At 44.4% G+C, this 24,979-nt stretch overlaps 1 protein-coding gene across 1 annotated transcript in view; it reads right to left on the minus strand.

Annotated features, from left to right (window-relative positions):
• Positions 1 to 6,015: 6,015 nt before the first annotated feature.
• The window catches only part of iglon5 (IgLON family member 5), a 90,610-nt gene continuing 71,646 nt past the window's right edge, over positions 6,016 to 24,979 (minus strand). Inside the window, exons 2-8 of the mRNA XM_035637737.2 lie at positions 22,555 to 22,633; positions 19,099 to 19,331; positions 17,364 to 17,483; positions 11,116 to 11,247; positions 10,721 to 10,841; positions 9,174 to 9,325; positions 6,016 to 7,645 (exon numbers count right to left, since the gene is read on the minus strand). Of these exons, the coding sequence (XP_035493630.1) occupies positions 7,548 to 7,645; positions 9,174 to 9,325; positions 10,721 to 10,841; positions 11,116 to 11,247; positions 17,364 to 17,483; positions 19,099 to 19,331; positions 22,555 to 22,633 (935 nt within the window). The 3' untranslated portion in view covers positions 6,016 to 7,547. The remainder of the gene's footprint in view (positions 7,646 to 9,173; positions 9,326 to 10,720; positions 10,842 to 11,115; positions 11,248 to 17,363; positions 17,484 to 19,098; positions 19,332 to 22,554; positions 22,634 to 24,979) is intronic.

The following is a 24,979-nucleotide window of genomic DNA, read 5'->3' on the forward strand; positions in this document are numbered from 1 at the left end:
CTGTAAAGCCATGCAGCTGCAGCCATGACATTTTGCAAGAGAAAGAATTTTGAGAGCAGCAAATTTTTTTTAATTGCTACAGGGAACTATTCCATAAAAGAGAGCATAGCTGTTAAAGCCTGATGCAATGTCAAGTGTTGTATCCCAAGGACACCAAATGCGTCAATACAGAGTGTATGAAGCACTCTTCCTTCACGTTTGCTTTTCTTCTTTGAGGTTCAATTGAGCAAAATTTTGTTAAGAAAATATGATACAGAAATTTTATTATATCGTTATTTATGTAATTCCACACATTGGAATAGAATACAACTTGATAGTTAAATAAAGGCACTCTCTTTTGACACATTTTAATATATATATATTTATTTATATATAATACATCATTATAACAGATAAGCCCCCAAAACACTATTATCAGTTTGATTGGTAATTCATGATTAAATATGTCTGTGTGAATTTGAAGATGGGGAAAAATAGAGTGTCCTCCTGTGTACAAGGCCTCCAATTTTTTCATTAAAACTCTGCTAGAAATGAATATTAAAAAACTGTTTTATTCAAAGCGCAACCTCATAAACTGGTTAAGAATGATTCATTTTCCTATTAATAGTTGCGACTATTAAGTTACCCACCTACTAGTGGCATTTATGTCATGTGTTGGCAAGTAACTGGATATGAGCAATGAGTCATTTCTGACAGCGTCTAATCAAAGCGAAACATTGAGACATTTTAATAAAACAAAAAAAACTTGCACACGCAACAAAAAGCAGAGACTTTTGGCTTAGCAGGAAGCAGAAAGCTGAAGTACCTCGCCTGCCCTCAGCTTCTGTCTAACCACAGGGGCCGAGTGAACCCCGATTCCAGCAACAAACCACACACAGTGAGTTCTGTTAAAAACAAAACCGTTTTTTATTTTTTTTTGTCTCCCTCCATTTGATTTCATTTTTAAACTCCACTTGATGGATTTTGAAAAAAAAGAAGATAAAAGACACAAATAAAAGTCAAAGAAGACAAGTTCAGCAAAAAACAAATCAAATCCAGAAAAGAAGTACAATCATCGCTCCACAACGCTGAACATCTGTCACTGTGGAAGACAAATGTTTCGTTCCTTTCCTTGTTTTTCTCGTGTGTTTACATCGATCGGATCTGGACGAGTGTAACAGAGGCTTGTGATTCAGGTCAGTCGGCGTGTGAAGGAACCAAACAGGCCAGAATACAGACGCACACGTGCTGTTGGATGCTCACAGGAGAAGAGCCCCTTGAATTACGCCTATGATCATTGTGGAGCTCAATACAAACTTGCACACACACACACACACGCACACACGCGCGTACGCACACATTTAACACCGTTTATATCGGTAATGGCAGAGTGGGTGAACCGTAGGGCAAGAAGGGGTCAAAGGGCAGAATCTTTTTCAGGTTATCATCACATAAAAAGAAATGAAGGACAGGAAGAATGAAGGAAACTAAATATTTGTATGTGTGTGTTTGTGTGTTTTCGTGTGTGTGTGTGTGTGTGTGTGAGAGAGAGAGAGAGAGAGAGAGAGAGAGAGAGAGAGTGAGAGAGTGAGAGAGAGAGAGAGAGAGAGAGAGAGAGAGAGAGAGAGAGAGATGGGTTTCACATCCAACTCTAACCCAAGCCAACTCATTTCCTGAATTATGCATGGTGGGGTTCTCTTCTGGCAAAATTCGTTATTAGTTTCCAAATGAGACGTTTTCCGTCACTGTGTGGGAGGAAGGGGGGGGCGGTTCCTGCAGTCTGTTCACTGTTATTGCTCTCTTGAGGCCCCACAGCACATGACCGGCCCCTATCACGCATCCTGTACTATATCCCCGTCTCCTACGGAGCTTGCGTCGGCTACTTCACCGCGGCAGAGGCCTCCCCACCATCTCATAACCGCAGTATAGATCAGCATGAAAACACCAGTTTGCACTGTCGCACAAAGACATCCAAGCCCCCCCCCCCGTCAGTCCTCCGCGCCACAACCGATGTTTACCCCTCGGCTGACTGACAGGGGAAAAATGCCCCGGCGTGGGCCGGTGATTCAGAGAGGCCAAGTAATGGGACTCGTTCTGTGTCGGAGCCGTGAGGTGGGCGACTTAATGACTAGGGGAGACGTGGTGGGCGAGATGCACTCCATTGTTTTTCGCATTGGTCCGCGCAAACGCTTGCTGCCGCTCAACTGGAGTACAGCACGCTGTTAATTAGCCAGACGCTTCTGTTCATAGAGAGGTGAGTGATTGACAAGACGCCATCTGTGGATGCCGTGAGGAGGAGGAGGAGGAGGAGGAGGAAGGCAAAGATGGCGGGTCTGTGGCCCAACGTCTCTGCTGCAGGCGGAGGTTTTATTTACATACAGAACATCTGAACTGAATATGCATTAGGAATCTATTTAACCATTTTCAGCTAATTACAAACACAAAACACGACACTCAAATGTACTCTCTATCTATCTATCTATCTATCTATTGATTGATCTATCTATCCATCTATCCATCTGTGTATCTGATCTAGACCTACGTCTTCCAACTATCAGGTGACTCTCTCCGAGCTGTGCGTGTGCTCACCGTTACGGAGACTCCGCTGTCGCAAGCCGCTCTCGCATTTGCCGTATACCAATGCGCTCATTAGCCGGCGTAATGGAAAAAGCGCGAGGCCTTAATAGACTCGCAACATTGACTTTGCCCATGAGAGCCGATCGAGCCTGTAGATAGTTGGTAAACAACGGATGATTAGGATAATATATGGGAATTAGGCGTGCTCTGCTGTAAAAGGACACAAGTGGGGGATTTCGAGCTGCGATAATCATTCATATATAATAGTAATTCTGCGTAGCATATCCTTTTGGTGTACTGACACTGGCTGCTGGCGTTGGCAATTTCTCATATTATTAAATTATTACCTCCTATAAATTTCCCACTGTGTGTTGCATGCTCACATCTTATCTTTGTGCAATTCACGTCCGGACACAGGCACCTAGATACACAGTATCAATAGCTGCTCCGGTCACATCTCTCGTCGTTACCGCTGAAATATAGTGTGCAACATTACCGCGACCGCTGGCGTGCACGCACAGCGTAGGAGCCCAGGGAAAAAAATCAGTTAACGCTACGCTGTGTAGCAAAACAAACTGCGAGTAACAGCCCCGGATTGACTTGAAAAGAAAAAAAAAAAAGATTAATTCTTCATTGCCTGGATCTGAACCGCGGCTCCGTACACATAGTTTACCGAGCTGACATTACAGCTTCACCAAATAGTTTGGGAGAAGGGCTTTAAAATCGATGCGCAATTAGGGGTGTCTTGTATCAGGCATGATGAATTATGCTCTCAGTTCTGAGGCCGGTCTACAGACACTTGATCAGCTCGGCTTCTCGGGACCTGGTGAGGCCGATTGGGGGGGAGAGAAATTGCTCTATTCCAAAGCCATTCCGTTGAATGTATCGATTAACCATTGCACTCTGTTTTGAAGATATGTCTGGGAACGGTTCTACGCGCAGGAAGGGTGTTGTTGGAGAGCATATGGAACAAAGAGGTACATTCAAACCTTCCCCGTGGGTTACAACTCTTTTGCCATCCTACAGTCTGGCCTTTAAAGCACCGTAACTATTTCTATGCGACACCGCAGGAATGATCCGTCCTTGCATCCCAAAGAGCGTAATTACCCGACTCTTCCTGAGCAAAAGCCACAGTGATCCGAAACTGATAATACGCGACTTAAAGGTGTAACATGTCTGTTCCTGAAGTCCCATTACGTAGCGCTGAATTGATGTGAACAAAACTGTAAAAAAAGAAAAAAGTACCATATATTTACAACTATATAAATCCACGTCTTTTTTGTAGCTGTCACATTTAAACCCTGTGAGTGAATCTTGCTGTCAGAAAAGCTAATTATTTTTTTTGTTTTACAGGATGTAATACAACGCAATGTACTGCAAACTATGTTCACGAAGCTCCAAACAGCAGTTTCGTGGCAGCTTACTAACAAAGATTCTGTAAACAGATCACGGCAGCCTTCAGCTGCAGGAGCCGATCCCCCTCATCGGGGCGTGCCGAAAGCGTAATTAGCAAAACGTCTTGTTCATAACACTGTAAACTTGTTGAACCCCAGTCGGGGAGTTATTTATACACTTGAAGTAGGCCAGACTGTGCTTGTGATCAAGGCTATGTTAATGCTGTTCGTATTACATAGTGCAACCATAAATAGTGTGTGTTACTCGTTCCCCCCCTGGGGAAAGACCACGGCGCTCGAGTTTGGAAATGCAATATGAGCGTCTGTCTGTCTTCTTTCTCCTAAATGAAGAGTTCACTGTCTGGTTAGTGTCATCCCATCTCCCCCTGGCTCTTGGCTTTTGGATTCGCACTGTCAGGGTATCCTCCCACAGGCCCCGGCCGAGCGGGTGCTATCTCAACAGCATCCTCGTCGACCCTCAAATTGTGCGAGGGGGGGTCAGCTGCCACACACCCTCTCCAACCCTCCTCTCTCCCTCCTGTATGGCATCGTGACATTTCTCATCATGGAGATGTGATCTTTTGCCGCTTGCTTGTGCAAACACCCACATTCTGTTTATCGCCACGTGTTGCCCTCCCCAACCGCCTTTCGCCCTGGACCCTGTACCCATAAACCTGAACACAACGTACAAAGTTTGCTTATTGTCTTTCTTTTTCTTTTTTTCAAAATCCACCCATACACGAACACCGACGTGCCTTTTTTTTTTCAAACCCACATTGAGGAACTTGACAGTTTGTAATTTTTTTGTCCGTTTTTTGGGGGGAATTTTTTCTTCAGTTTTGTTGTTGTTGTTGTTGTTCTTTTTCTTCGTCAATGACATATTATGTACATACAGATGTTAAATGCCACTGACAGACCCAGTGGGATGCTTTACATGGACGTGAGAAACAGAAAAGAAAAAGAGAGCGTGAAAGACAGTGATTCAGAGAGCGAGTGGATGAAAGGATGGTTGAGACAGCACTGACCAAACGACCTGCTCTTGTGCTTGAAAATGGAATCCATCATCATTTCCTGGAGCAATAAGAGCCATGCACAAACAGTGCGTGGTCAGTTACACGGACGACCCGGCTACATCGCAGAGGGCAAGACTTTTTCAGTACAACATGTAGTGTTTTTAAGTTATGGACCATTTAAACAGAGCTTCACAATCATTACTGTACACAGTTAAAAGTACAACAGACTTATTTTAAATACCTTGTTAATGGCAATATTTCAGATATTACACACCAGCTTTAACCATATCCGACACCTCTTGCACAGTAGAGTTAGGGGGTTATTGCTCGTTTCAAACAAAATCAAACAGACACATTCAGACAACTGATTCGATACCGAGCACTTCCACCGTAAGGTCACAACAGTCAGGGTTCAGGTAAACTCATCTCTCCGTGCAGACAGTTATGGCAAATTTGCATATTGTCGCTGCATGTGAGTGGAACATTGTTTCGGCGGAGAAACGAGTGCCACCGCATTGAAATACGGGCTTACCTCCCACTGTTTGTGCTGCACCGGGGGAAGTGGCTGGATAATTGTGCCAGGGGGGTTTTGTAGAGCCCATGCCTGCATGTCACAGGTACACATTGGAGGGAGTACTAGTGCACCAAGGCGAGGTTGTCCTTGAAGAGGATTCCTGTCAGTGGCAGGATTGAGCTTGATTTATGGGGGCCATCGTGGGCTGGCAGAAGGGGCAGGTGGAGCCTGGGCTCCTTCACTTACACAGCCACAGGTAATGGCTAATTACATCTTTATCTCCCTGTGGTCTGGAGAACAAGAACTGACTTACAGCCACGATCGGGGACTGACGTGGATCCAAATCATTAATCTAGCTGGTCGGAGATAGACACACTATGCCAAGTTGACAGATATGCTGCGAATGTGTTTGTGTGAGTGAGATGCAGTTATCAGCATGAAAAGAAAAAAAAAGTAAGGTCCAACATGTACACTGTTACAAATTATAAATTACATCATCATTCACCGCTTCTGGACTTGGATGAAATAATCCCTCAGACTGGTTCAAATGTGACTTTTAAAAAGCTTGTCATGGCAAAATAGAGCACATCACTTTGAAAACTTTACATCTTTTTTTTGTTTTGTTTTTTTGTGAATGTGTGTGACTTCTCAGAGTAAAGTACAAAAATTATTTTCCCCCACGCACGGCTCATCACCATCAGAATTTGTTCATTTTTTTTTCTCACATGGAATCACTATTCATAGTTATTCAAATACTTTTTTTTTAACATCATCATCGGTAGTATTATTAACACCAACAAAGTAAAAGCAGGTAACCTTGCAGAGTAAAACAGACACAGTGCAGGGGGAGGTGGGGGGCAGGGGGGGGAGTGTAGGGAGTATGGACTCACAACAGGAACATCTCTAACCGGTACATGCTATCAACAAGCGACACAGAGGGTGGAGCTGCAGCTCTGAAACAGAAGATATTTGTTGCCACCGGACAGTCTCTTGCTGCTTCAGAAGACTGGAGCGTAGTCGAGGCTGATGGGAGATGTCGTTCGTCACCAGGCAACTTGAGGTCACCGGCGTGGCCTCTGTACTGCATATATTTACACTGGGGAGGGAGGGAGGGAGGTTGACACAGAGCGGGGAACACTATAGCGATGCGAGGGGGCGACTAGACAGAGCACGTTGAACAGAGGGACAGGGGCGGCTGAAAGGGTTCGGGTGGCATGGGGGTCGACATGCGAAACCTTGGTATAAATCCCCCAAATTACATAAAGGGGTATTTAAGACTGACGCTGTCACAACCAACCCTTTTTTTAAGTACATTTTGACATCATTCATAGCAGCTTCACTGCTACACAGTTAAAATCCAATGCCATTCATGAGTGTGTGTGTGTGTGTGTGTGCGTGTGATCAAAGGGTGACACTTCACATGGCCACCAATGGGACTTTTTTTCACTTGACTCGCCAGCACCACTTCTTCATTCCCATAAATATCTACCATAATATTGTGATTTTATGTATAATTTCCATAAGGCAAACATTGTAGGTCAGTCATTAGTCTGTGTAGTTTATTATATAAATGATCATCCAGTTCTTAGATTATCTACTTTCTCATTGATCACCGACACAATAATCATTAATAAACACTCCACCAACATCGGCCCAGTGGTAATAATGAGGGCAAAGCGAGGCGAGAAGGGAAGTACCGAGTCAGACAAATCTGCAAGGCATTCTGGGAGACAAAGAAACAGAGAGAGGCTTGTTTGTGTGTGTTTTAGAGAGAGAGAGAGGGAAAGAGAGGGAGAGATAATGACAATGAGTTGACCTCAAAATGGAATTGCGGGGCGCTGGGGTTTTGGTCGGGTGAGGCGGTTGTGTGTTTGATGCGATGACTCAATGGCTCCTGGAATAATGCATATCCTTTTTTGTTCACAGTGATGGGTTCGTAATTAAAGAATTTAATTTCCTTCTTCCTTCCGTTGAGGGGGAGGGAGGGAGGGAGAGGGGCGGGGGAGGTTTGGTCGGGGTGGGGGTGCTTTTCGGGGGCTTTTCGGGACAATTCCAGTCGGAGCTCCATCTCTACACCTTCAGCAGAAGAACAGCAAAGAGAGAAACCCAAACGCAGACGCTCGTTCCTGTGTGTAAAGCCGTCCCTCGCCCTTGTATGGCCCCCGGTCCTGGATGAACACGGAGAGAATAAACAAGAGAAGAGGGAGAGAAATGTGTTAGGTAAAGAGCAAATAGGATGCTACCGACTCTGCCAATGCAAAGGGGTTCTCTGTTTGTGCTTGTTTAAAAATTTAAATACACTATAATTAATGAATCCAATTAATTATGATAATTTGCTGTAATTACTATGAGCAGGTAAGCAGGAGTCGGCCTGTGGCCAATAATGGTATGTTTCTCAAAATACAACCATATTTCCCCAAATCCTGCAGCTTTAGATTCATTCCACCATGTGAATTCAATGAAATTCAATTTTATTTGTATCGCGCCAAATCACTACATACATCGTCTCAAGGTACTTTACACAGTGGGGTCGAGACCTCACAATATTACAGAGAAAAACCCACAAACAGTTCCCACAATGAGCAAGCACTAGGCGACTGTGGAGGAGAGAAAACTCCCTTTTAAAAGGAATAAATCTCAGTTGTGGTTGGTGTTCAATAAAAGCATTTTTCTATTAGAATAAAAAAAATTCCAAAATGTGTATTTTGACCCCTTTTAAGACCACTGCATACTTACAATGGCTAAAATATGGTAGGCAGTGACATGTGTTGTAAAGACCTAATCTTAAATTACAAAGCCATTAAATGCTGCAGCGATAACCTAAGTAAGATTCTCCAGAAAGAAACACAAAGAGGTACAGATGAAGGGAAACTGTGAGTCGGGGGACAGCATTTAAATAAAAATGCCACAAAAACGATCCGATTATGGTCTGTTTTTTTTTCTTTCCCAATGTCCAGAACAGAACGGGGTTTTTTTGTGTTCTGGCGATGGCAGGAGTAGATTAGGAAGGAAAGGGGAGGCAGAAGGACAGATGATGGAGAGATAGCCTGACAGAAGTGGCAGCGCCGGTGGAAAAAGAGAGCAGGGAAGATGTATGGGTCTGACGGCAGAGTGAGTCATTGAGGAGAGACCGGCTGAGATAATGGGTAAAGGAATGAAAGAAGAAAAGGGGATAGATGAAGGACTCAGCTTTTTGAAATGGAAGGGTGGGAAATCGCTCATTGGGGACGGTTAATGTGAATTTGGGCTTGGAGAGAAATGACAACTTCTCGGGACAAGAGCAGATAGACAGTCTGTGTGTGTGTGTGTGTGTGTGTGTGTGCAGGAATGTATATGAACGAGCGATGAGGAGTGAAAGCATTAATGAATGAGAGAGCGAGAGCAAGAGTGAGAGAGGCGGTAATATAGGCAAGCTAAGCTTTAATGGGGCGGAGAAAAACGAAAATGGGGAAGAAGGAGGGAGGTGAGGGCTGAGGAAATGCTGTGCTGTGTGCAGAGCTTAAAAATGAGACGGGACCAAGATGGAAAAACGGTGTGTCATCGCATACGCAGGGTTCTGTGGTGGCTCGTCGTGTCGGGTTCAAACTCCTGTACGTTGATTGATAACCCACGTGAGACACATTTGAGCGTACTCGCGTATTTGTGAAAGAAACATTGTGTGCGCGCGCTCGCACGCAGTTCTGTGTGATAACTTACGAAACAGCAGCATGCTGGCGTTGGAAGCGCCCAGACGGTTTGAGGCAAAGCAGGTGTAGTTGCCAAAGTGTTTCTCTGTCACATTGGTGAAAAGCAGCAGCGAGCGCGTCTTCTCGTTTTTGATCCTCAGGGTGTTGTCACTCTCTACCGGCCTGGGTGGTGGTGGCGGCGGCGGCGGAGCAAAAGTAAAGGAAGGTAGTGGGAAGAAAAAAGAGTTTGTGACAGAAAAAGAGAGATAACACAACACAACATTACAGCCAGTAACTCAGCCCTCATAAGAGCCCCCCCCCCCCCCCCCCCCCCCGCCTCCCCAGAAACAAATGTGCAAGACACATCCGCTGTCTCACCTTGTACTAATAGTGAAATCTAACAGGCCATAAATAACAGAGACCTCCTGCTGGAGCCCATTATACTCTATTAAACAGCTCTCTCCCTGTGGCTGGCACAGGCTTGTCCTAGTCCTCCTGCGTCTCACTCTTCCTGATGCCAAATCACCCAAACTCTCCTACGCTTCCTGGGACCTTTCACAAACATGGAAGGGCAGCTTAGATATAAATAAAGTTTCCAAGAAGCTACTTTTATTTTTATTTTTCTACCACATGTGAAAAAAAAACCCATACATGGTTACCTCCGACCAATGACAATGTCAGAGTTTAGGCAAATGGACGGTAGCCAAGACTGCGTCTACAGAATTCCCAAAAAATAAAATGACTTGTTTGTTCATGTGGTTTTGAGAATGACCTCTGTTGAAAGGGCAAAACAATAATCTCTTCTCCATCCTCTTTTTGATTGGTCAAACCTTAAATTCTGTATCACAACTAACATGTAAGAAGAGGTAGAGATACACCCCACTGGGTTTTTTTTAAATTTCAGCTGGTTAAACAAGCCTCCTGGTTTTTGTCATTTCCCACAAAGGGGGAAATGACAAAAACCAGCTATAACTATAGCTCAACTTAGAATTTATTTCTTCTTCTTATTACATTTTCTCATGCACACTGCTGCTGCTGCTGCTGCTGCTGCACAGATGTCAAACCATCAACATCAGTGTCACGACAAAGACAAGACAAAACTAAAAATACAGGCATACAGCTACGGTAATATTAAAATTCTAGATCTCATACAGGGAATCAGAAGCAAAGTTACTATGTCTTTTGAAATCTGTTTTCCAATGATAACACTAAAATGATGAATGAATGCTTTTAGAAGCATCCATTCTGTAGAGTGTCGTTCTAAAGGCTACATGTCAGGTGTGAGACAATGAGCTTGTTGTGGAACGAGGAACACAATCTGATTTCAGACATGCACTGAAGACCGGATATCTTCATGAACTCTGCCGGGGAGGCTGTATGTGAGAATGCAAATGGCAAAAGACAATCTCCTGCTGTGTTTGTTATATGACTACAGCAAACTCTGGAAAAAGTCCGACCTAATTTTCTGGATATTTCAGAAAAACAATCATAGAGATAAAAAACCCTTTTAGGTTTTACTGGCCTTTTGTGGGAGAAGCCTACGTATCATACAAATACGCGCTGAACTCATTGTCTCACCTGTGCTCATCTCTGTACCACTCGAAGGAGGCAGGTGGGACTGCCATGGCTTCACAGCGCAAGATGGCCGTCTTTCCCAAATGGGCTGGCATGTTCTTCATGTCTGTGATCATGGGAGGGTCTGGCAGGGGAACAGAGGGATGAAAGAATGGACAAACAGAAACAGGAGGGAATTCAGCAATTAGTACAAATCTGCCCTCACTGGGGAGTCGAGTCAGATCAGCCTGGTTTCGGCCCACAAGGCTGGAAAACCCCCCGGAGAGAGCAACATTAAAATGTATGAATTCATACATAATTATGCATCCACAGTATTTACAGATACCATTCATACACCATTGTGCTATAACCCGGGTGCGAGTTGAATTATCACCACTGGGCTGCTGAGAGTTACTCACAGTTGACCGTGACCTTGACCTTACGCTGATCAGGCCGCGCCACTCCATTGTTGGTGATGCATTCGTAGTCCTCGGCCTGCTGCCTCTTGATCTCTGTGATGTCGAGGAACTCCCCCTCACTTACCAAGCCATCTATTGACATTAGATAAAAAGTCGAATGTCACTTATGCAGTACATCAAATGGAAGGTGACTCAGACTACTGATTAAAGGTTTGGTACTTAAGATTTGGCTGTGACACACATCGTTCTCACAGGCAGCATACTTTAAGAGCACAGGAGAGAAAAAACATTGATTCATATTTAGATGGAATTGTTTGGAACATACCACATATTGGGCTGGGCAATAATGGTGGAAAACACTTTCATGAAGTGCAATATAGAGTGCTGTGCATAATAAATCACAATGCAAAATTACATGAAGTGTACAAATGAATGTTTAATGTAATGAACTGAGTCCCACTTTTAGCCAATAGGTATGTAAAAAAAGAACCCAAATAAATTATAATTTGCCACTTCGATTAATTTGGCCAAGAGAAAACAACAACAAGAAATATATACATAGATGTATATGTTTGTATGAACTAATGCCAAGCTGCAATTCAATTAAATTCAAGAAGAATTGATGATATTTGTTATATATTTGTCATATTCTTCTGTATAAATGTAAAGAAAGTGAACACGATTAGGCAGTGACACCATTACGTTGATATAATGTCTGAGGAAATTCCAAGCTTTGCTTCCAAGGAGTGGACACACCAGGGGGCGACCGCTTGTTCATCGCATTATGTAGTGAGAGGAATATTCGGCTGTTATTTGATGTTGACAAACTCCCTGGTGACCCCAAAACCAAATTAGTCAGTTTCGCACTTTCTCTCTTTTTTTTCCTTCTCCCCCCTCGGGCAACAAAGAGCCATGGAAATCTCTTCAGAGGGGGAGAGTTGAATGGAGCAGCTATAACTTATTGCTCCTTCATGTGAGGGAATGGATGTTGGTGGCGTTATTGGATTGACGGTGGCAGAGGGGGAAAGAGCACAAACAGAAGAAAAATGAGTAAGAGTGTAGCCCTCCCCTGCAAGTCTTAGCAGCCAGCTGTCTTACAGCCTCCAAAACCATTAGGCCCCTTTTCCCCCCTCCCCTTTACCCTATTAAAGAAGTCAGACTGTGGAACACGACATAATATATAATCTCACCACTAACAAGGAAATCCAGCTCTTAAATTGCTGCTCACTTTTCCCTCTCAAAGCCCCAGAAAAACACACACACACACACACACACACACACACAACTAGTGTCAATCAGTGGACCTTTACTTCCCCTTGAAAAACACACAAACGGCTCCTAAGCACATTCGTGAGCAACCCTGCCGCAAAAACACACAAGAAAAAAAAAGGCCACGATTATTCCTGTCAGAGATTAGCGCGGCGGTTCTAATTGAAGATTATACTGGAGGATTATTAGTGCGTCTACTGAGCTGGAGACGATTATTTGCAGGCCGCCGCGGCAGAAGCCGAGTGGCGAGCGACAACCGCGGTGACGGCCGCCTGTGCCATCTGAGTGAGTACGGGTGGGCCGGGGGTGATGGGGTGGGGTGGGGTGCAATGTTATTCACTCATTCCATTAGTCTAATAAATATCGCTCTCCTGTGACATCTCTGTCAGGCAGGCAGAGCAGCCAACTTTGCCGGATGGGGGAGTGTGTGTGTGTGCGTGTGTGTGTGGGGAGATAGAATCAGACAACGGGCGCTGGAGAAAATGACACACAAGGCTGTTACAGCTGACTTCCAGCAGGTGAAAGGGACAAAGGAGATGAAAAATGAGTGCAATCGAGCACCGGAGAGCGCGTTACCGAGCGCGGCAATTTGCGTGAGAGACTGAAAGAGATACACAAGATATAAAGGGAGTGCAAGAAAGGAAAAACTGCATCATAAAGAGGGGATAAAAACCGCGTGAGATGTCGTGTTCGGTATTCGATGTGGCCCGTTCATGGACTTTTCATCCCCTGCACCAACACGGCGGTACAGTACAAGCCAAGCGCGCTCACTCATCCCTTCTTTCCCTCCCTCTCCATCCCCTGGGATCAGCATCGCACACTCTTCTCCACTCTGGTGGGAGATCATATCTGACTGGATCTGGCCCCTGGCACTCCCACAATGGTCTGTAAAATACAGCTCCATCAACCACTTATGGCTTCTGAAGGAGCCTGACTCCTGACCACCGGAGATAGTTGGATCGCACCTGAGAGCAGAGTGTGTGAATGAGGGGCTGGGGGGGGTGCACTACGGTGAGGACGTGTTCCATTTCCCTGGCAGCCCCTTTGTGCTGGACTATTGACCATCAGGACACTTGATTTCTTGGCTCCTCTTGCCCATTACCATTACAAAATCCACCGCCAGGGCAGAGAGGTCTGATATCGGGTTGAAACAGGGAAGGGCGGACAGGCTGACGGACTACAACACCTGCCATTTGGAAGAGTAAGGGGCTGAAATGTGTGTAAATTGGGCTAAATAAGTATACAGCAGAATTTAGAATAGGAAGGTCACTTTGCCCTGGCCTCTCCTCACACATGCCTTAAATTACATCTTACGCTCAGTTACATATCCGTTATTTCTATCAAAGCCTGGACATTACTGTATTTTAAAGACCAATACCTATATGTCAATAATCTGTGTTATATTTTCTTATAGTAAGAAACAACAAACCCACAAAAAGTGATCCTATCATCTGTGTATCTTCAGTCTGATATAGATGATTCCTCTGTGCAATAGACCTCCATTGTCGTCCAATGACTAAAACATTAATGAGCCAAACTGTGGCCTTCATCAGCCTCCCCTATTAAGTTCCTTAATCAGATCAATATGAGTATTTTGAGTTACTGTATATTCTCACCAACGTGTCTTAATTTGCAGATTAAAACAGTTCATAAGATAAGATTAGATATACCTTTATTCGTCCCACAATGGGGAAATTCGGGCATTACAGCAGCAAAGTGGACAGAAGAATATAGAAGAAATTTACAAAAAAGGGTTAATATGTACAAAATTTAACAAAGAAATAACATTAAATCAAAAAAAAGGTATATAAATACTATATACAGAGCAGTAGCAATAGTTGCACATGGAATATTATTTTGAGTTCCTTTATATTCTCAGAAACATGTCTAAATTTGCAGCTGAAAACAGTTAACAGCAAATATTTACCGTTTACTCCTTTACTGTTTGATGAACCAAAATTGATTTATACATTTTTTTAAATGAGATGTCTTTCACCGGCATATCAGCATTGGGTGTATGATATGAAAACTTTTATTTTACAGAATGAAGAAATCAGAAAAGATATGCATTAATGTTTACATTTAACTATATATATATATATATATATATATATATATATATATATATATATTCATGATAAAAATGGTTCATGGTTAAACAATAATATATTAAGCCTGAAATACATTTCTTTTTCATAAGGGTTTGATAACATCATTTAGTAATCATTTTTATATTTTGTATATGTATATCAGAATCAGATTTTTTTTACTTCCTAAAAATAATAAGCAATCAGCAATGGCCCCTCACAAATACATATTGGTCAGGCTCTACTTCAAATCAAACAAGACCTAGTTTCAGTCTTTGCATAATATTGTTAATGATAACAAAATGAACCCAAGCACCCGGACATCATTAATACCGACTTCTACGTGTTTATTGAAGAGCTGTGTCCCAGATTATTCACTGAGCGGGACATTGTATTGACAGTAGAAACATGAGCTCTTTGTCTCTTGTCTCGGGCGACCCGATTCCTTCAGGGCTGTCGCTCGTTTCCAATCACCTGGTTGCCCCGGCCGCCTGCACACCTGCTTCACGCCTGCCTCGTCAGCTCAACACCTCTGTTCAGGTCAAGAGACTGAACTTGAAGCAGCCATGACTCTTTTATATGGGACCACATGCACGGGGCTTCGTGACGTACTTCCTTTATGAATATAATGCTGTTTATGCTGTTAATGCTGTTTACCGTTACTGTGCTCACTCACAACTTCATTCAGAGTTTCGTCATTGTGTTCTTCAGAGTTTCGTCATTGGGTGCGACGTATTGTATCTGCAGAAGATGAATCGGGGACATTTTCAAGAACCGGTGAATTAGTATTCAGAGCACTGCCGTGTCCCCCTTTGTTCGGTGTCATCGAAATTTAACAGCGCACCAAGTTTTCATGGGTTTCCGAAACACACGCCGGGATCATCTCTCCCTCACCTCTCGCGCGGAGTTCTGCTCACAGCAAAACGCTTCGTTACCGATCAGCTAACGAAACGGCGCTGTCGTTGAACCGGACCGGCAACGGTTGAGCAGCACTAAGGGGAGCCCCTGAAATGGTTGTGCCATTATTTACAACCTGCGCTTTTCCCACTGAGACGCATTTGAAAAATTCTGTAGTGGATGCTTGCATCCGTTCCCCGACGACTTCTCCCTAGTTGTGAGGAATCGAGATAAAGTAAACCGTATTTGAATCCCTTCCTCTATACACTGCAGCTGCCAATTTATTTCACCAATCTCCTATCACCAAAATTATGAACTCTGCGTCGAATCTAAATATATACTCCACATGGTTATCGTCATATCAATTTTGAGTTACGTATGTGCAGCCTGCGCGCGTTTGAATAGATGGGATGTCAAACGGCGCGGCTGCGATGTGCTGTTGTATTCGAACTGAGCTATCATCCCGTCTCTTGAGCGGGTCAAACGACGGGATTACGGAATGGGTGCAACGTATTGTATCTGCAGAAGATGAAGGGAGGCGGCATCTCTGAATAACAGCACAGGATGTGTACAGTATGTGAGTCTGGACTCGCGGTCGCTTTAGAGAAGTTGTAGAGGGGGGGTTAACAGGACTTTTAACAGGACTCGTGTCTCACCTCCGAGGTGGCGCAAATAGCTCCTCCTACTCCACCACCTCATGATACACGCACATAACCAACCTCCACACACACACACACACACACACACACAGACACACACACACACACACACACACACACACACACACAGTTCTCTCCTCCCTCCCTGCGGTCTCTGAGTAATGGGGACAGATGGCTGGCAGCTTCTTACTGTTTCTTTGCCCCCCCCCCCTTTCCCACCCTCACTAGTCTCCTACAACTGATGGCTTGGTTGCAGCGACTCCCATGGAATAGCAATGCGGCCCCTATCTCTCTCTCTGCAAGCTGAGGGGTTACGGGGCAGAGAGGAGAGAGCCGGTGTGAGATGGTGGGGGCAGTCGGAGAGGAAGGATTACTGCTGACAGAGGAGAAAATGCTGTTGGCTCGCAAAGTGCGAACAACGGCACCGACATTGTGATGTGAGGACCGTGCATGCGCGTGGGTTTGCCGCAGGTGTGTGTTCATGCGTGACTCTATCTGTGTGTCTCTGGGTGTGCGTTACTACCGGGCTTGTCCGCGCCGGAGGTACTGTACCGTGTAGGTTCCCAAACTAACCGTGCAGCGGGACGGGCACAGCAGGCGAACTCGGGGATAAACAAGAGGAGAGAGGAGGAACAGACCTCAGGCCCAAAGCCCGTCTGTGAGTGTGGCAGTACAGTAGGTGGTGCATTCATTGGCCCTAATGGGATAATGACGTCGCGTTGAGTATTGTTCACACTGATCTAAAAAAAGGGCTTTAACCATGACTCAATAACGGCCTCACGAAGAGTCAAGAGTCAATGCCGTGGAGGCAAAAAATAATAATCCCCTCGGCTTCAAGTAAAATCAAAAAAGATCATTTGGATCGCGGCCACCTTGAAAAAGTTCTGATTTCCACACACTGATCGAAGGACAAAAAAATAACTGCTTCGACGCCAAAGTGTCTGTTAGCATCAGTTGGTATTTTGACGCCATGTGACAGGATGGATGAAGACAGATGTTGATGATTACAGGCAGCGCGGTGGGTATAATTACGTCTAATGTGTGTTTTTTTGGGGACGAAACATCGGGACATTGGGAAAATATGGCAGCATGAAATCGGGACCGGGACAGCGTGAACAGCTGGGTGTAAGAATGATGACACGGGAGTGGGAGATAAAGACACGGACACGGGTTGAATGCTGATAAGCTCCGAGGCCGGAAGAATGGAAAAAAAATAAGACTACAAAGGACTTGAACAGGGTTAGGGATGAGCGCAAAGACGGCAAGGTATAAATGTGAAAATGTGAACGGGAGATATCCGGATGTCAAGATGAGCAAACAAGACGATGTAGCTTACATTTCTGGTCTTTCCAGGTGACGGTGGGCTCAGGCCGGCCCACTGCCAGACAGTAGAGGTTCACATTCTCCCCTTCGTTCACCGACACGTTTTTCGAGATGTTGACGATTCTGGCCGGCACTGAAAAACAAGATCTTGATATTGAAACCCCCTTTTTTAATTTCATGATGCAAATCCTAGCCCTTTTATTTATTTCTTTTTTTTTAGACGGACAGGCATCAGCTAATAATGATCCAGAGTAATGATCCATGCCAGAAATCTTACTGAACTATGCAACAATACGCTTGACCGTCTACCTAAACTGCACTGAATCCTAGAAATGGGCGTTAAAAAAAAAAATCCTCCTCCTGAAATCCAATCTAATTTGATCTTTGAACAGAAATTTTCACTTCAATGTCTGAGCAGGGCTGAATACCAATTTTGCCCCAAAACACACTTAGTGTTCAAGCACTATGCATGTAGTTAGTTTGATAACAAGATGGCTCTTGAAATTTAATGACCCATTATCATTTTTTTTTTCCTCCCAATGAGCTCTGCCCTGAGAAAATTTTTTGCGGAAGTATCTACCAAGAATCCCATTTTTCACTATTTAGCTGGAGTTTGAATACTTGCAGCAATAAAGCACAGATTGGAGCGGGGGGCGATGCTTGCCTCTGCTTGATGCACTGCAGGTGCAATTATGGTGTAATTATTTTGCGTGGTATCAAGCTCTGGCCAAAAATTGGACTTGGAATTAGGTATATATGGTCATCTGTTTGCCGAGCTTTGGCCCCCCTGCGGACAACAGCGATCTGTTTGGCTGCATTGCAATGTGAAATCTCTTGTTAGTACGCGGCTCACAATGTCTCTGCCAACCAGCGAGCTAAGAGACCGCGCACTTTCATTCCAGCAGAATGCCCCTAATATGGCCTGTTAAAAGTTGCTCCGCTACATCCTTCTGGTGACGTGTAATTGCAATCTGCAGGGGGGAAAAGGTCCGGGATCCATCCCGCGGGCAGTCCTACACCAATACATCACGTCGCTCAGGATCAGTCCGACTCTCACTCACTTAGCCGTTGACTCGATGGCTGAGGCGCTGTCAGTTATTTAGTCGGGTAGTTGGACAGCCCACTTGTGTACCACATCTCCTGCACACGCACACACACACACCCTCATTCATCTGATCTGCCTAACTTTCTATTTTATTCAGACAAATAACCTTGAAAGGTCCCTGAATTTTTTTAGATTTTTTTTTATTGCAACTGACTTTAGTTATCAGTCACCTGTTTCCTTTTCTGTAGCAACAAACACTCGCACACGCAGGCCAATTAAGCTTTCAAGACATAATTATGTGATTACATTTTGATGTCACCGCAAATACACAAACATTAACTCCTAAGTTGTCTATCATAAATTTAAGCATACGTTTAAAGGATGACTTAACAGAAAGGAAACACTGAATCATAACCATTAGAGCATCTTAATTGCTTCCCCCCTGATGTCAAACCTCGATCTCACGCAGTAGTCAGCACTGTGCTTGGATGAATGACGAAAAGCATACTTAAACCATTTAGCGGATGTTTCTATCCGAGGCAGCTTACAGTAACATGAGTGCACACACACAGATAAATTTTTTGCAGCAGCGGTGGCAATAAATTCCGCAGATATATCAGGGAAATGATTCACGGCTTTAACTGGATGCGGTAAACACTTCACTCCTGACTGATTCATACTGCATCTCAACCCAGCCACCGACCTTGGACGATGAGGTAGACGTGGGCGATGCGGGGCTTGTTGTTGGCCTGGAAGGTGCAGGTGTAGGGCCCCTCGTCCGTGACTTGCACCTTGTCGATGTGGATGGAGAAGTCGCTGTTGTTGCTGTTGACCAGCGTCACGCGCTTGTCCAGCGACCACTTGTCCGTCCCCGTGAACAGGATGTTGGAGCGATTCAGCCAGGCCTTGTGGGTCACCTCCTCGTCGATCCGGCATCTGTGAGAGGACAGGAGGTGATCAAGAGGCCTGTTTTTTCATGTCAAGGTTTAGAAGTATTGTGTTGTTGGAAGTTGTATCACATAATGGCTTGGATTGGGTTGTGGATATATTTCATTACAGTAGGCAGCAGTTGGTGCAGGTCTTTTAAAAAAAAAAAAATTCTTCAGCCTGTAACCTCTTGGGGAAAAGAACAAATGAGCAAAGTCTACCGCATCGTTTCATTTTCACAGGTGGAGCAAAATGGGTCAAATTACAAAAATAGAGATCAGTCAGAGAAGAGTGGTAACAGCTTGAGTGCAATCACAGTCAGTTGCATGCAAAACCATCAAACCATTATTCTTTGTTCTGGCAAACCAGATGACGCTGAAGACTTAATGCAGTCCCAATGCATACAATATTGATATTTCGACTGGCCATATGCCCAGAAGTGTCTATGGACAAGTAAATAACGACAAATAGGGACGCGGTAAATGGAAATGATGACAGGTTTGCGAACGCAAAAATAACGTTTACGCGGTGATTAAGGGAGCAGTAAATCAAAAGTTTCCTAGACAAAAGGCGGTAAGGGAAAGCTTTCATCACGGGAGCCACTGGCCAACCGTGTGACTGCAGTTCTTGGCTTGTCCACTAGATGTCCATAGCTTCAACGGGTTTGAAGACAAGCCCTATATGTTTAATTGATAAGACCTGGACAAATATCACCGTGGAGGTAGATCTCAGATCACCTGCCAACTAAGTCGGTGACACCAAGAACCACAGAGCGCAGATAAGCTTGGAAGTCTTCAACAAACAGGCGAGACGGCGCTGGCTGATGGCTCAGTGGGTCAAACCACTGCAAACAAAATTGGGGAAACAGAGGAAAAGGATGACACCCATATTTGCTCGAGATTCAGTATGTGGCTGGTGAGTTTTAATAATGAGATGGTGTAGTAAGAAATCCGACCGTAAGAATTCATCATCTGTGCACAAACAGTCTATTAGTCTATTTTTAAAATTAATCACTTCTGTACTGAAGATTTTTTGCTGCAGGACTGCAAGCCCCGGAGGAAATGAGCACCATAATAGCATCAAATGTTGCTCGTCTTAATGACCTGCATCAAAGTCAACACAACGGCATTGTCTCGAGCGTAACATGAGTCTTTGTGCTACTTGGGCACAAGCGATTTCACATGGAAATCAAGTTTATATATGAAGCTCTTCCGTCTCTTGTTTGTCAGCTATTGGCTTTCAAGGGCCGACTCGACTCGCACACACATCTGATTACAAAATCAATCGCATCTCTGCCGATAAAGCGATAAAGGCAGCGCAATCAAGTTCAGAGTACGTCATGGAGAACTGCAAGTGCGGCTTCAAGCAGTGATTCCGAAACTGGGGTCTGCACCCATCCCATACATCCAGTTTGAGAGGCTGTTTAGATGGTTCTACATACCTGCTAAATGTGACACAGGTTTATTTTTTAAAGGAATTATTTAATCTGTACTTCTTGTGAATTCTTCTTGTGAGTTAATTTTTTTTAGAACTGGCAGCCTCATCAACTTGGTGCTCCTGGTTTAAAGAACTGAAAGGGATTAAGTAAACATTCAATTTCAAGCTTTGCGTTTGAAACCACCCTCATAAATTTCTACCGGTTTTGACTCCTGCACAGCATCAAGAGAACATCCTCAGACCCCACGTCTTGATGACATTACAGATCAGCATCCCGGTTCTTTTTATTCAAGCTCCGAGCGAGACTTGTTGACGTTCTGGCAAATATTGACAGACCTGCACTTTGCTTTGGGATAACATATTTAATTCTATCCGGAAGACCACGTTACTTTAAGGAAGTAGAAAGAAAAAAAAACTAAAAGAGGAATTTGTGCAGAGATCTGGAAACATTGGCTTAAAGCTGCTGTCGGTAGGATTGAGAGGAGTGTGGACAACCATATTCACTGGTTCTGTCCTGCCGATACAGTGTCTCAAGCATAACAAATTTATCAAAGTTCACTGATGTAATATTGTCAAGCTTTATTTTGCACATGAATAAAATACAGTTGGTTTGTTGAATATTCCTTCCTAGCATCTGTGGAGAAAAGCAACATGAGTATGTGAAACTATGATCCAGGAAAAAATAATTCCTCACAAATTTATCATGCATTTGCAAATTCAGTGAACGTGACACAGCTGGGAATAGCGACACATACTTAGCATAGCACGGGATGCTACGTTGGTGATAAATAGTGAAGCTAACTAAACAGTATGATGGGGGAGCATTTGGCCGCGAGAGCACAGACAACGACACCGCTTGGACACAAACATATTTTCAGCTATTATGCTACAAACACCGCTAACCACTAGCCGTAGCACCATGGACCTAGAACTAGCAGCCTGATTAGAACTATCAGCCTGAATACAACAGCACAGTAACACACGGTCACAGAGTGCAACAATAACATGGAAAATAAAAGATAAATGAAACAGAGAATATGACTGGTCAAGCAGAAGCAGGTCAAGCAGAAGAACACCTGTCGGTGTCGTTGCTTCTGTGGAGCCGCTCCGATGTTTACACCTGCTTCGATCTGCTTCCTTCTTTTTAGCTTGTTTTTGCTCATATATGCAACTTCAAAGGAGCCGGGCAGTTTTGTCGATGCTTGGTGTTTCTCTGCCGCTTCTGCTGCGAGCTCCTCGTTGCGAAGACGTGAGCTTGGTCGTGACCGAGCGAGTGAGGCTGTGCACAGGTTCTGCAGCGCTGAGCCGCTCGTACCCGGATGATTGACAGAGCGGAGAGATGCCCCCTGGCTGTGTTTGGAGATTTTTGCTTGGGCGCGGTGGATTCTGGCAAATGGCATTAAAGGCAGTAGAGGGAGCTGAATGACCCAGAGTCTGTCACAGACGATCTGTCTCACATATTACTACCAGCATATAGCGACAGTTTCAGCAAATATGAAAAAAAGTTATTTTTGCAAATCCTACCAACTGCAGCTTTAAAGGTGATGAAAGTAAAGTTGACTTTTTGGATTTTGTTTCTTCCCCCTCGAAAGGTAATCGTTGACAGACTTCGGTGACATCTGGTATTATTATTTAATTAGCTTTTGGGGGAAAAAAATTCATAACTGAAAAATATGGCACAATATGGGAGTTATGGGACAGAGAATTGGTAATTAAACTGGCATGACAGGTGGATGTAGGGAAGCAAACATGTTTTCATGTAATTAGTTGGTGCAGGTGCAGGATCAGGAGTTACCTCAAAGTGACGCTTTCTCCGTCCAACACCGTTATGTTATCCGGCAGGTGTCCGAATTCCGCTCCGTGCACACTGGAACCTGGAAAAAGAAAAAAAAACGGGTAGACACAGATAAATATACAGTATTCGCAGCAAATGGTCCGCTCGCGGTGTTCATCAATCTCAGGTCAGGTCCTTGAGGTTGCCAGATCAGGCTGGAGTGAGGATGTGCCCCGCATGCCGCCTACTCCTTTCTGAAGGGAAGGTAATAAATACACTAAACAAATGAGTCACAATGTCTGCACTGACCCCCATACTTGAATAATGATTTGGTTTTACCCCTGCATTCTGGTGAGATGCCGCGTTCATTGAACAGCGCTGATAATGAGCCAAGGGAAGAGGATTCACGCGGAGCTGCTGGAGCGTGAAATGAAGGGACAGCAACAGTAACAGAAGGGATGCTCGTCCTGCCTACCAATACACACACAATACGCTCACAGAACAGAGGCACATGCTTACAATGAAACACACGCACAGGAATAGACACACACCCTGAGAGACATTAGTTGAAGAGGACGTGACGATTTCTGCATCTGTGTGGTGTTTTTGACACTCGGGTGAGGGACAGAAAAAAAACAACCCTTTAAAATAGTTTGACTTAATTTTTTTAACTTGTTTGGACTGCAGACAAAGGTAAACAAAGACCTTATATGCTGGCAGTGATATTGCCCACTGAGGCAGGCCGCTCCGCCGGCGAGGATCACCTGGCTCTGTCCATCTAAACTCCGCCAAATCACAGCACGACGAACCCAATACCTCTCGCTTGAGTCCTCCTTTCATCTCTGACAATCTCCCTCTCCCTCTTGCCTGTAAGATGACCTCAATATCTCAGCAGGGTTTCGCTGCCGTCTAGCCTTGAGGTTTAATAAATGGTGACTTTATGAAACAAAGCCGCCGCAGTCAGGAGCTGAGAAGCACCCCGAGGTTTGTTAAATAGCTACACGGAGACAAAGACATGTTAAGCATGCCAAGTGGGAAGTGGCGGAGAGATGAGACCCAAAAATGACAATACACCTACGAACGGACGGGAACTGTGGGTTTCTTAAAATTATAATAAGACTCATGGTTTGATTACAAAGAATATTGAGAGAGGTGTAAGGATTCTCATGCACACATCGCGGTTTTCTAATCAAAAGGTTTTCAAACTGCAGCGCAGGAAGTCCCGAGACGTGCTGACAACTCTAAATAATAATTAATCATCTCTTAAATAAAGACTAATTATGCCTGTTTTCTTTTTTTACTTCACGTTTTTGAACGTAACAGAGCGGGCTGGCAAATCTGTGTGTATATGCCACAGTAAATATAGGCTAGATTCATGCTTGTGTATTCATATATTCGTGCGTGTGTGAATATATGTGTGTGTGTCTCTCGTGGTTGTGTTTGTGTGTGTATCGTCAGTTACAGTATCTAGGCGTCTGTTGCTCATGGCTGAGAAAGTGAACGTTTTGTTTGCTGATATACCGACGAACTAATGACGCCTCTAAAGAAAATTAGTCCCGAAAATCTCCCGCTAAAAGCAGTAATCGCATTAACGGCTGCCGCCGCTGCTGATGGTGTCCTATCTAGGCCGGCCAAGGTTCCCAGAACTGGCTCGAATCTCGCTTGCTGAAAGCCATGTGGAAGGGGGAGTGTAGCACATTAACCATTGTGTCATAAAACTGTCACAAGTTTCTATTTGTCTGTGCGTTTTTTTTGTTTTTACTATGGAGTAACTTTGCTGTGCTCATGCTTTCTGTCTTTGACTGAGACGGTCCTTAGTTCAAGCCCTCAGCTGTTCCCTTTAAAGAGCTCAGTACTCCACACACTAGACTTTATTTAGGTTAATTCAATTCAGTTCCAAGGGCTCGGGGCTTGGAGACGGGTGTGACATGCTGTCATAAATACACACTGCCCTGCATGCACTATAACAGACACACTCGCAAAGAGGAGACTCTCTATCACATAGTGTAACCACACACACACACACACACACACACACACACACACACACATAGGCACACACAGAGGCACACACAGAGGCACACGCACACACTTTGATTGAATGAATGATGTATGCATTCGCTGAATGCTCCAAACCACATTGCAGAGGTTACAAACCAGCATGGAGCTATTCCCATTTCCCTACTCAATTCCCATTTTCACAGCTCGATTGGCACCTCGCATTCTAAAAAACCTGTGCCACCCCGTCTCCACTCCCGGGCGCCGCACAAAATGATAACCAGGTCAACACACTCAGCCCACACTTCCTCTCTCACCCACGCTGCACCACAGGGCCAATCGCAGACACACATATCCAGACACAAACCAGCTGGCATGAAGGCTTTTTGTCATTGAGGCAGCGAAGGTTCACTTCACTTTCCCCCTGAATTCATCAAGAAGCACATGA

This window comes from Scophthalmus maximus, chromosome 1 (assembly GCF_022379125.1).
Source record: "Scophthalmus maximus strain ysfricsl-2021 chromosome 1, ASM2237912v1, whole genome shotgun sequence".
Taxonomy (NCBI): domain Eukaryota; kingdom Metazoa; phylum Chordata; class Actinopteri; order Pleuronectiformes; family Scophthalmidae; genus Scophthalmus; species Scophthalmus maximus.